General features: G+C 30.3%; 1 protein-coding gene across 1 annotated transcript; it reads left to right on the top strand.

Moving 5' to 3' along the window:
* Positions 1–6,892: 6,892 nt before the first annotated feature.
* On the top strand, positions 6,893–11,716 carry LOC137807704 (furry). Its single transcript, XM_068608468.1, has 2 exons — positions 6,893–7,359; positions 11,340–11,716. Exon 1 carries the CDS (start codon positions 6,969–6,971, stop codon positions 7,350–7,352), a length of 384 nt encoding a protein of 127 aa, XP_068464569.1. The 5' UTR covers positions 6,893–6,968; the 3' UTR covers positions 7,353–7,359; positions 11,340–11,716.
* The last annotated feature ends 1,721 nt before the right edge of the window (positions 11,717–13,437 follow it).

Raw genomic sequence — 13,437 nt, 5'->3', positions numbered from 1 at the left:
CTAACCAATAGTATTAATTGTATAATAAAGAATGGTGAATGTGTCTTGACCATGAAATAGTGTTGTCGTGATCACAAAACACAATGAAGCTAAATGTATCTACTTTCCAAAAGGGGTATTCCAGGGCCTGCGTATTTAAGCCACACAGCATCTCAACATGCTTACATTTTCACCTTTCTCTACCAATAAGCACGCCATCATAAACAATAAATGTCTTCACACTCAAACTCTCTTAAATTTATTTTTGACAACAATTTATAATTTTAATTTAATTTTAAGTACATTTTTATAATATACTACTTATTTTCTTTTCTCATCTTGCTCATCAACTTGCACTTTCCCCTTTTCATATAGTTTAGCTTGTGAGTCGGTTTTTTTTTCTTTGAAAAAGGAAAGATCGAGTTAATCAGCTAGTTCAAAAAGAAAGAGCAAGTTGATCATTGAATTAATATTTTTTAATAATAACTCAAATAAAAATACTTAGATTTATAAGAATTAAGTTAAATTTATTTTTAAGTTTTTATTCTTTCGATGTTCTTTTCTTTATATTAAAACTGTATTTTTAGCTCAATGATTAGTACGGTCTGTGGTTACTTAGTTATTGGAATGCTGATAAAAAAAAAACTTAGTTATTGGAACAAAATTATAATTCTAAGGAAAAGATCTTCCTACATACTTTTCTTTAGCTGTCAAATCTTTTCGAAGTTATATATATATATATATATATATATATATATATAACTTTCAAGATAATCTTGATTACTTTTATTTAATTTTTTTCGTTGTTTATAAAAAAAAAATCTCAAATATATAAGTAAATTTTGGTTGTTTTATTTTATTTAATGATATTACTTTTACACTTTGTTTGGATTGGAGTGCATTGTAGTTGAGGACGGATGAGAGGGTGCATCTTCGTTTGAATAAGGCAATAGAGAAGGTGGAGGAGCGCTGAAAGAGAAAGGCTTAGATGAGGGTGTCTCAAAACATTGGAGAGAAAAGATATATGAGAGAAGAGAAAGTCACATAATACATGAGTGTTTTATCATTGTGCCCTTTCTTTTTTTCATTTTTCTTTCAATGAATTGATATCATACTACTATGCCATGCATCTACCATGCACCACAATTATTTCATTTAGAAATTTCTGACTTTGGCACATGGAATCTTTTTAATTGTGTTAAAGATGCTTAATGTATTGTCTGGGTAGGTTATGACATAAATAAGTTACATTCACGAGAGTTGTTATATAACCATGTTTCTCGGAAACACACATATGCATTCAAACACACATCTCAATTGCTTCACTGGCCTTGGAGAGTTTCATGAGTGAGTAGAATACGAAAGACAATGAGTTGAACGTGCATCTTCGATCTCAAGTTAGCCATTTTGATGATTTTTTACCGTGTCTAATCGATTAGCAGTGAAAAATCACAAGACACTTAATCGATTATATCATAAAAATAGTTCATAATCGATTTAGCAAAACACATAATCAATTATCTGCTATTTTTTTTAGGCTAATAGATTATATTTTGTGTGTTAAATTGTGCCTAATCGATTATGATGTAAAGCATATGTACATAACCGATTAGGTTTGTTTTGTAATACAAAACATAGTCGATTATGGTGCTGAAAACTTTGGCTAATTGATTAAGTTTTGTTTTTAACGCATAGCATAATTGGTTATGTTTGTAGTTTTTTTTTCTTCAGATTTTGCAGTTTTTTCTTTGTTTTTTTTAATAAAATGTGGGTGTTTTCAGGTGTTTTGTTGGTGGAAATTGTTTAGGCATAGCTTAATCTTCCTCCATTGTGTTCTTCTTCTTCTCTTATCCAAACATGTAATTTGTAATTTTTTTTCAATTTATATTTTGTTTGTGTTTTTTTTCCATTTTAAATGTCTATTTTAAATATATATTTCGTTTTTAATTATTTATTATATGTTTATTTATTATAAATTTAATTTGTTTAATTTATTTTATAGTTGTTTATGTGAATAAGTTTGTAGTTTAAGTTGAATATGCATTTGAAGTTACATTTATGTACATAATTTAGTTATAATTTAAATTAATTACATAATTGAATTTTAGATGTAAATGTTTCATTTCAAATTCAATAGTTATATTAATAAATTAATTATCCGTAAGTTAAAAATGGTTATCTTTGTTTATGTAATTTATTATTGTGTTTTAAAAAATATAAAAAATAATTTTGAGATTGTCCTAAGTATAAGGTAAACTTTATTCAATTAGGTTTGATGTAAACTTAAAAATGTTAAGTTAAAGATATTTATTGTTGAATTGTATGCTTTTCTTCAAAAGAAGATTATAAGTAGCATGATTATAAGCTAAGAATAAGATATGTCTTTTAGAAAAAAGTTAGAAGGTCTCAAAAAAGGATTAAAATGTTGTTAATGGACGTGTTTTTTTTTCTAATTAATATTATTATGTTCTTAATTTTGTTCTAATTTTAAAATTAGGAAAATAATTAACATGTCAGAATGTAGTGACTTTATGTTATTTTTACTTTTTAATGAATAACTATTTCATCTTCATCATATGTTTTATATTTTAGTGTCATGTATTAATCATAATTATATATTAAAAATAATATTTTATTATTTTCTATAATACATGTAAAATTAATAAATAATATTAATCATTAAAACAAATTTGACTACACCACAACCTTCTTCGTACAATAAACATCCGCTATTTTTTTTTTAATTATTTTATATCTTAAAAATTCAAATAAAGAATCATAAATCAAATATAAAATATCGCTTTTTTATGTTATCAATTCATATATAGCATAATATATTGTTAAATTTTAAACATACACATTTTTTTACCCAAATTTTAAATACCCATTTACTTTTTTAAAATATATTAATTTTTCATAACAATAAAAATGAAAATAGTCATTAATATTAATTTTCTTATACAAATATATAAATATATATATAACATAATATAATATAAATTAAATAATCGTAAATAATATAAAAATCATCTAAATACATTAATTTAACTAACAAAATTAATTTAAATTAATGAAATGAAAAAAATTAATTATATTTAAATTTTTAATTTTCTTTATTTATTTTAATTTTACATTATTTTAATTAACTTAAATGTGCACAAAATTAATTAATACTTATTTTTTCTGTTTTTATACACAAGGAAAAATTTGTAATCTTACAATTTATACCATTAAGAATAATTCAAAATACTCTTACAATCGTCACATCACCTACATACTTTAATAAACTTTCTTGATCCATCCACTCAAACATACCACAATCCAAACACCCTCAATTTTCTTCACACTCTCTTCCCAAATCCTCACACTTCCACTCTCTCACATCCTCAACTTTCCCCTCTCCAATCCAAACAAAGCATTAGTTACACTGGCATTAACTGCCTTTTTTTTATTTATGAAAAAAATATTTAGGAGAAAAAAAGAGATTAGTAGAATTTAATGTATTTAAACAGTCTTATTAGTATATGTGAAGTCATTTTCTTATAAATGAGAATGAAGAAGTATTAATTTACAAATATACATTTATGATGTAAACATGAAATAGTTAAAATAAAAAAATTATTGATATTTTATAAAAAACTTACACCACACAAAATAAGTACATATAAACTAATATAAACTAATTTAGTGAAAAAAAAATAATTATTATATAGATTAAGTAGATACTATTTTATAAATTAAAAAATTATTTGTATATAAAAGTAGTTCTTTATTATTAATAAAAAAATATAAATAGTTTTTAATTTGTATCTAACATTACATATCAATGTTTTAGTTACTAACTATTTTATATTTTAAATTGTTTTTTTAATTAAACTAGTGATTAATTTAATCAGTGACTAATTTAGATCGATTGACTCTTCAAGGATCATTGGAGACCGTTTGTTTTAAATTTTTCTGATATAGACTGGCCCCAACAAATTTCATTGTTCTGGGTATGATTAGTCAAAATCCAATTCACTTGAAACAAATCCACCAAATTTAGAAAATTGGAAACAATATATGAGAAAAAGATCTCGAGAATAAAATCCACAAAAACAAAATTTGAGAAAAAAAATATTGGAAACAATATATGAAAAATAATATGAATCCAAAATCTACAAGAGAAAGAAACCTATAAAATACAAGCTATAAGGAGGGAGGACATCATCTTACACTCCATACTCTATATTGGAAGGCATGTTAACTTAGTTGCATCGCCTTTTTATTTTCTTTTTCCCTATCCCCATAAGACTAAACCTTATTGGTTGATTCTATTGGGATTTCACATTGAATTCTAAAGTTATTTTCAATTTAATTTTGTTCTTCAATTTTTATAATAGATTTCATTAAACGCGGTATGGTCTTTTTGAATTTTGATTTTTTGCTTAAAACTTGTTTTTGAATGTTTGTTGATAATCCAATTCTATTTTTTAATTGGAATTCTTTGTTTACTTTATTTTATTCTAAACAATTTGTTATTGATGAATGATTGAATGATGAATGAACTCGAGAATCAAACATATCTTTTATTTTGCTTTAATCTTGTCTTTTTAATTTTGTCTTCGATAATAAAACAACCCCTCTTTTCAATTATTTGTTTCCACTAACTCAAATTCTCTTCATACAAATTTTGAACTCTATTTTATTTTATTTTATTTTATTGTAATTGAGTTTATTGAAAGACCACTTAATATTATTTTATACTATAATTTTCTTGTCTTTTCGTACACTAGATATTCTAGACTATGAGTGAATGGTGTAAGATATTACATTAAATGTTTTACACTTAAAATTCGTCTATTTGATTAAAAACAACATCAATCACACTCTTAAAAAAATTAGAAAATGAAGAATATATAAACTCTTAAATATAAAAATTATCTCTAATAACTCTTAAATGTTAAACACAATTAAATCATATAAAATCTATTTATATTTCTAAAAATATTGATCTTGAGAATTTGTAGATAAAAAAAATCATATATATATATATATATATCTTTATAAATATTTTTAAATTTTAATGTATTTTATAAGACTAGACAATTTTTTTATTAAATATATATACTTGTTATATCTAAAAAAATAATATAATTTTAATAAATGTTTAAATTGTATACTAATCTTTTTGTTCGATTCTTTTTATGTTACCTCTCATTTAATTGCCTCCAAAATTTACATTCCATGTTAAATTGATCATGATAACCTCAATGAAACTTTTTATATGATTTAAGGGTTAGTGAGGCTTACACCCTTTTAGTTTCACACTAAAGAATTAAAGCCCATCACCATGTTTTTGTAATTTACAAATCAATTTGTGAGATATCTCATGAGTCTCGAGAAAGGAAGTCCCTCTTAGGATACATTTTTTAATTATCTTCTTTAAGTTAATGATGTTAAAAGTGGGGAGGGTACTCAATGATCCATTGTCTTAAAATTATGTAAATAAAGGTACATTTTCTTTAAATAAATTATAATATTATTAATTTTAATTATTATGTATTAAGATTTTAAGTATGAGTTTGAATTTCATATTAAATAGAAACAAATAAAACAAATTAACAAATTTTTGTTTTAAGACTTGAAGATAATGTTTTTAGGTTTTCTATAATTTGTTGATGCAAAACTTTTCTTATGAATACTTCATCGAAGGTTTTAACATTGGTATTAGTGCATAGATTCGATATATTCCACAAGATTACTTGTTAATGCCTTTTCTTCATTTTTAGAAGTTTATATTACCTTTTTAAGGTCTAAGTTTGCTACCACATACGCAGCATTTATGTAAAGTACCCTATGTCTTCTTTGCAGTAGTAGATTTTTTTTTTTTGGAAATTAAATTGAATTTGTTCATTTTAATATATATAAGTCTAAATCTTCATCATTACGAGAATGTAAGTTTTGTGATTTTTTTTGGGACTTATTTTTGAATTAAAGTGTTTCTTACTACTATCACACACACATGTATTATATTTTTTTTAATAAACATTAAGCATTTACTTTTTTCTCAACTAAAATTTTAATTTTAATTTTAGACTAATTTGATTTGACTCCCAGTATTTTTTTTTGAGTAATCTCAAATCACTCTTCTTTTTATCATTATTCTGTTCGTAATTTTTTTAAATACTTGCATTTTTAAAATAATTAATACTTTTGTTAAACACATTTTTTAAATTCAAATAACAAACTATAATTTAATATGTAGAATATTTATTTCAAATTTTAATATATAAAAATAAACATTTTTTTCTGTACATTATAGAGGCTAAAAATCAAAATACTAGTCAGCATAATAATTAAAAAAAACCTTTTTCATTTATTTTTAAAAATTTATTACTTACTATAAAAATAAGTTCTTAAACGAAGTTTCTACACGTACCAACAAAATAAACCCTTCATGGCCCATTTTTTTACCTGCAATAATAACTAACTAGCACCCCATGTTTTATGCCTGCAACCTTATATTTTAGAAAATATCAAAATTATATTTTTTGACTTTTTTCAATTCTAAAACAATATTGTATTCGAAGGTAATTCGAAATTAAAAATAATTTCTGAATTCTGTAATATAGAAATAATTTATCGATTCTATAATCTAAAACAATGTTTCTTTTAAAGAAATTTATTTTAGATTATAGAATTTGAAAGATATCAAAAGTTGATCCCCGCATAATGCTCCTTAATTTTATTGAAAATAAAGAAGATAAAGAGAAGCTTTATTTAGTTATTTTTATTAAGGATAAAGTGGTAGTTTCATACCTCATGGGGGTGCAGCATGAAACCACAGGGTGGAGGAAGAATTTTCCTAATAACTAAGGATCCGGGTCCGGGTCTGGGTATGGGTCTGTTTGGGATTGAAAGGAAGGGGAATGAAGGAAAAAATGAGTGGGATTTGATCTGGTGACTGAGAAACCCAGTTTTCTTCTGTTCGTGGTTTGGTTCCTATAATGGCGAAATCGGCGTCGAATTCACTGGTGCAGAGTCTGAAGCGCTTCATAAAGAAGCCATGGGAGATCACGGGTCCCTGCGCCGACCCTGAATACAAATCCTCTATGCTCTTGGCCACCGAATACCGCCTGCAGTGCCCCGCCACCACCAAGGAGAATCCCTGCATCCCCAACTCCCTCCCCGAGACCGTATTCGACATCAAATACTTCTCGCGTGATCAGCGCCGCAACCGCCCTCCCATCCGCCACACCGTTTTGAAGAAGGCCGATGTCGAGAAACTCGCCAAGGAGCAGACCTTCGCCGTCTCTGACTTTCCCCCCGTTTACCTCACCTCCACCGTCGAGGAGGACATCAATGCTTGCGGCGGCGGATACCAGGGCTGACTCCCAGGTCACATTTCCCCGTTTCTGTTAATTAGGGGTTTGCGTGTTATTGTGTTTGAATTCACGAGATTAACCTCTGAAACTAATATTGTTTTCATCAACTTCCAAATCTTTGGCTAGCTGCATGCTTTAGTATAAAAACCAGGGAGGTTTTGTTGTTTTTACGATCTCTTTGGTGTTTGGATTATGGAGTTATTTAACTTAATTTCAATTTTCAACCTTTTTGTTCCTTCTTATGTTGCAATTTATTTTTTTAGAAGGTCTAGTCAAGCTGGTTATGTTTGTTTCGTTGTGCTTTTTACCTAAACTTTATGTAACCAAATTAAGTACAAATGAAATAAGAGGTTAAATTAGGCAGTTGGGAATCCGTGTAAAACTTTATTGAATCTTATGACATGAATTGAACATATGATTTTGCTAATGCTAGTCCTCTACACACTTAAATGATATGTATTTTTTAGCTACATACCCCAGTTAGTAAAGTAAGTATAGATGATACATGGAATTCAGGAAGAAATGTCTGCTACGCGTTTTGCAGCAACATCTCCTTTTGTCCGTCTTATTTTGCTGTCTTTGCTTACTGCTGGTACTATTCCTTGGGGGTTGGGGCTGGAGCAGGAAGACCCGAGTCATCTCTGTTAGGCTCAGAGATGATATATACCCCAAATGCCGTTAACTTTGATGAAGGAAACACCATTGACGATGGAAGGCACATTCTTCCCCACTTTCCTTTTAATGCTCGGACAAAGTCTTCCAATTCTTCTATTCTTCATTGCTTCGTCAGGTATGCAGGTGAAGCAGTAGAAAACCAATCAATGATCTTCTATGAGAATCTATAAAGGGCTAAATCATTGGATTGCCTGATTCTTCTTATGCCGATGAGGAAGTAGGTGCTATCTTCAAGCTCAATATTTAATTCCTTGCTCAGGTAGACGGGGAATCACTAAAGAGCCAAATAGGCAAGCTTCTTTTAGTCAGCACTTGTTAGTTAAAGGTATTAGGGTTAGTTAGCTCTTTAACTGTAGTAGCAGTGGCAGGATAGACAGAGGAAGTGAATGTATGTGTATTCAGTTAGTTAGCTAATTAGTTGAGTGGGAAATATCAGACTTCATTCAACTTAAAACCAATTGGCATTAAGTGAAATTGTCACGCTTCAGGAATTGACGATGTGGGACTTCCCCAACATCCCCTTCCACATATGTTTGCCAAACCAGATGAGCCAACTAGAATAAACAATTACTAAGATGAGCTATAGGCTTTTATAACACCATCTTAGATTTTAAATTAAAACCAATTGACATTAAGTGAAGTTGTTCAACAAATATATAAGCCGCACTCCAAGAATTTAGACAGGCGATGTGGGACTTCCCAACAGGGGAGACCAGGCTTTTGATTTCTCGGAGACTTCTGTTGTTAGCCGTTGTTGCTTTTCACTTTGAATTCCATTGATTCAGAGTGGGAGTAGTACGTTGAATAAATTTCTCTTTTGGTTAATCTCTACATTATGAAGCATTATTACCTGGTCTGGGAGTCAAAGCTACAGATGTCTAGGATAATTCCAATTGTTGGAAAGGAGGCTTTTTGGTGGTTAATTACTATTGAGATGTGTTTTGATGCCATCAGAACATACTGTGAGGGCTTTGAGAGCTGTTTCTCTTTGTTGGTGGCTTTGGTGAGAAAGGTGTAACCAGAAAACTGGCAGACCTTTGTGAAGGCAGTTTTCAAGTGGTTTTGGCCTCAGTATCCTGAAATATATTGCTGTCTGTTTCAAATGAAGCAGCCAAGCAGGAAGTGAATTAGAGCAAGAACCATTGGATCTGAGGACTTGAGCAAAGAAGCAGCAGCTTGAACGTGAGAAACCTATACAGAAAAAAATTACAATTATTCAGGTGAAGGAAGTAAGTTTGACCCAAGGGAGAGGATGAGGATAGAAGTGGAAAGCCCTCCTGTATTATGCAATAGCCCCTGTTTTTGGGATGCAGAACTCCTGAAAGATACAAAATGTTGTTCCACAATAAGCAGAAAGTAGATCATGCTATTTGTTGTGGCTAGATAGGACCTTTAAAAAGTTTGAGTATTGGTGGAACCACACTGGGGGATAGAATTTCAGGAAGTCCTAGCCAGCCCAGCACCATTACTTGGGCTTGAGCTTGGACTTTTTAAAAGGAGGTAAATACTGGTTGCAGCCATGTGAAGAATCAGTGAGGAGTTTGTAAGAATCAGAGAAAGGAAAGATGTGCATGATTGAAATTACAGAAATTGCCTTACCTTTTGATCTAATGAACCAACCTAAACCACTGAAGAAAAGTAATGATCCCGTTGAAAGGAGGTGTACCTGATTCACTGGCTAATAGTAGGCACCATCCTGCAGGTCACACTATATTTGATGATATATTAGGTTCACTTAATCATGTAGATGTTCATTGAGTTGGATTGGCTGCTATTGATGTCTCTAAAAGGAATTCTCCCTCAGCATTGTCGGTCAGACCCAATTCTGTAATGCTATTATTTTTGTTTTTATTTGTGGTCTTGAACCTAATTTCTGAAACAAAGAGGAAGGCTTCAGGGTAGTCCACCACACCCTACTCTTGGTCCACTTGGTCTTTGGGATCCTTCAAAAGTGGGACTATAGCTCAGGCTATCCATTTAGACATCCACTACCAAAGAGCCTCTGCATTCTAGCTCCCCCTGGTGGCCAATAGGTTGATAGCATTCAAATTGCAGTTACTATCTGTTAGGTCAATATACTGAAGCTCTGGGTACAGTTGATGAATGATGTTGCCCAGAAGCTATAATCTGTTAGGTATCAAGAACAAAAATATTGAGAAGTAAAGAAAGTGTAGAGAGAGTTGGGAATAATAGATACTCCAAGAAAGGATGATCTATGGACGTAGTTGATGCCATGATTAGGAGGAAAGGATGATCTATGTGCCTTCAAAAAACCAAGGGGGTTGGTGAAGATATTAAGGGAGTAGATGCATTGGAATTTGTAACTTTGGCTCATTGGTGAAGATAGAGTTAGACAAGAGAGATATGACAACATCCTAAAATTTGTCAGAAATCAACAAATATTTACCTGAAAGTGTATTGCTCCCCAAATAAACCTAGAGGAGCAACAACAATATGATTTTGGAAAGATTAGAAGGGTTAGTCCGAGAAATCCCATAGGAAAATATTTTTTAGGAGGGGATATGAGGGGTACATGGTGCAGACAACTAAATGAGAAAGTCCTTAGTGCAGTCTGACCACAATGGAAGAGAGGTGTTTCATTATGTTTCTGTGGAGTGGTGATAGCAGCCTGTATGACAGCTACTATGTTTCAGATTTCACTGAATTCCTGCTTTGTGCTCCTTTTGTTCAACTACTGCTCACTCAGATTAAGGTGGTTTATGAGATTTCATAATTTTCTCCTTTTTTATACTGTGAGACAACCTCTGTTTATCCTCTTTGGAACAGCCAAGGCATAATCTCAATTACATCCTGCCCAGCTGCTCAGTGGAGCACCTGATCATCTGCTTTAGTCTCTTGTTATTGACTTGTTAAATATGCCTTATATACTTCTGATTAATAATAATAATGATGTCTTTAGTCTATTTCTCAGCGTATGTATGGTATAAATTACCTTTCCGCTCATTTTTCTCAGTATAGTGGTTATCTTACTATCTGCTATCTCACTGGAGTGTTTTTGGCTTGGTAGCTCTGCTCTGCTATCCAGGTTAATAAACGTCTAAACATACACAAAATAAAGAAAAAAAAAACTATGATGCACCTGGTATTATGTTAGAAAGAAAAATACCCTCACTCTGTGTTACTCGTGGCGTTTCTGCTTTAGTGTAATGTCATTCTTTTAATGTGGAAACAAAGAAAAAGAAATCATTCTTGCTGTGGTTGGATTCTGCTACTCAGTCGTATAACTATGATGCATTAATAGTAGTATACACCTGCTGTCATAACTCTGTTTAACTGCTTTTCTGTTTTTGTGACCAGGTTTGTGCTCTTGATGAGGACATTATTGGCCCAGTCAGCTTTCTGTTTTTTGTCAATGGAAAAAAGGTTGGAATAGTCTTTTAGCACAGACCTCTAATGTCCGTCCATTTCAAAGAGGTGTGCAAACATTTGATATCAATAAAGTGTAGCTGGCTGGGGTTAAGTTTAACTATTTGTTTACTTTTTTGTGAATGTGGGATAAAAAAGTAAATTGATTCAATGACTTGATAATGGGTAAATTGAATACTTGCCCCCCAAATTTCCTATTTTATTTTGAATAGAGAAGATTTTCAATATCATTTCAAAATTTCTTCAGAGCAACTAGATGGAGCATGCAGCAAACATATATTGGAAATGAAATCCATATTTTGTTTAAAGCTTTATTCTTGTTGTAACTTGTAGCTATAAAATCGTGCCTTCACCTTAGACCTTTATTAGCTATTGACAAATTTGGTTTCTAAAATGGTATCGGAGTATCTGTTGCCTCCATTCTTCTAAATATAAGTTAATTTAACAAGAGGGGGGTGGATTTGGGCCTATGCAATGTTCATGACTCAGGGCTCTTGTGTAGCTTTAGGCATAAAACTATTCATGTGTCTTCGACAAAGAGCTTATTCTTTTGGAAGAGTTTGTTGATATCATGTATATATAAATGAACAGTATACATCATGATCCTTTATCCACGAAGTGATGCTGGTGACAGGATGAAAAATCATTTAGATACCTCGTGTTGAACCCAAATTTCTGAACAACTCCATAACCTTTTTAGTGGGCATTCAACTAGTTGAACATCTATTCTCTATACCACATTTACAAACTACCTCAGCTTAATCCCTAAATATAGATACCATAATAAAGATATAATCTTGCATACATGGTCCTGTAATGCTTAAGTAAGTAAAGAAACGCATGAATTTTTTTCCTCGTTTATGACTAACATGCAGAAAGATTGACGCACAGTAAAAGGATTGCCATTTATCAGCTTAACTGTTAATCACACATTTCTTGGATGCATATGATAATTGGAAATTTCTTGTCTCTATCCTACCGTAATTGTTCATGTAGAACACCTACATATGAATGTAATTGCATATAATGTATAGAAACGACTCAACTGTTATGTAGTGGTCCCCTAACTTGTTCCATACTGAAGTGAATGAAATATAAAGCTTTGGTTGCTCCTTTTGCAACTCGCGTGCCACTTGTTTGGACCGCATCCATAATTCCATATTGCGTGCCTCATTTTTATGCAGTATAATTGTCTTGCTTGACAAATGAATCAACTACTCATCTTTTAGTAGCTTTTCATAAGAATGCGCAAGTAAACTTTGAATGAGTATTGAAGTGTTTTTGCTTTTTTGGGCTACATATATTTTGGAATCATAGATTTATCTACGTGTATATAAATTAAATCAACACTAGCAGTATTATATTTTAATATAGAATTATAATATTTTTACGTCAATAATTAAGCTTAGTTAAATAAAATTTATACTAAGTTACTTGTACGGGTATTGTAAGTCAGTTGAGCGTGGTCAACTGATAAATGTTATAAAATTTGAACTGATTATTGTACTGAACAAGGTATTAACTTGATTAGTGAACTGTTAAATTATGAGATATTCTCTCACATGCAAAACAACTTTGAGATATTTAAGAATGATGATTTCTACCATTTTTTAAATTGTCACTTTTAAAAAAAATGTATTATATTAAAATTTTTTGAAGCACAAAGATATAATCTAATGAAAATGTTACCGAAGAGATCCATTCCCATAAAATGCAGAATGTAAATAAGTAGTTGAATCCTAACTGATAATTCTATAGTTACAAATAGGACCATGCAAGTGCTTCCATTTTCACATGTTTTATATGATATTCAACAATTTTTATGTTCATGAACTCGTATTCGTTGATTGACAGAGTCCACCTAATTGAGCACTTGGTCTAAGTAGGAACGAGCAAGAAACGAGTCCAAATAAATTTATTTTTATGTAATTTAAAATTTTGATGGGACATTTAAAAAAAAATAAATTCCAATTCAATCAGGTCAAGATTCAAATAGATGTGATTAAATCGAGTGACCAAATTTTAACAT

The sequence above is a fragment of the Phaseolus vulgaris genome, chromosome 3 (assembly GCF_051622355.1).
Source record: "Phaseolus vulgaris cultivar YP4 chromosome 3, ASM5162235v1, whole genome shotgun sequence".
NCBI lineage: Eukaryota > Viridiplantae > Streptophyta > Magnoliopsida > Fabales > Fabaceae > Phaseolus > Phaseolus vulgaris.
This window is presented reverse-complemented; position numbering and strand designations above follow the sequence as displayed.

Excerpts from the sequence above, each read along its gene's own strand:
- LOC137807704 (XM_068608468.1), top strand. The coding sequence starts at position 6,969 with ATGGCGAAATCGGCGTCGAATTCACTGGTGCAGAGTCTGAAGCGCTTC.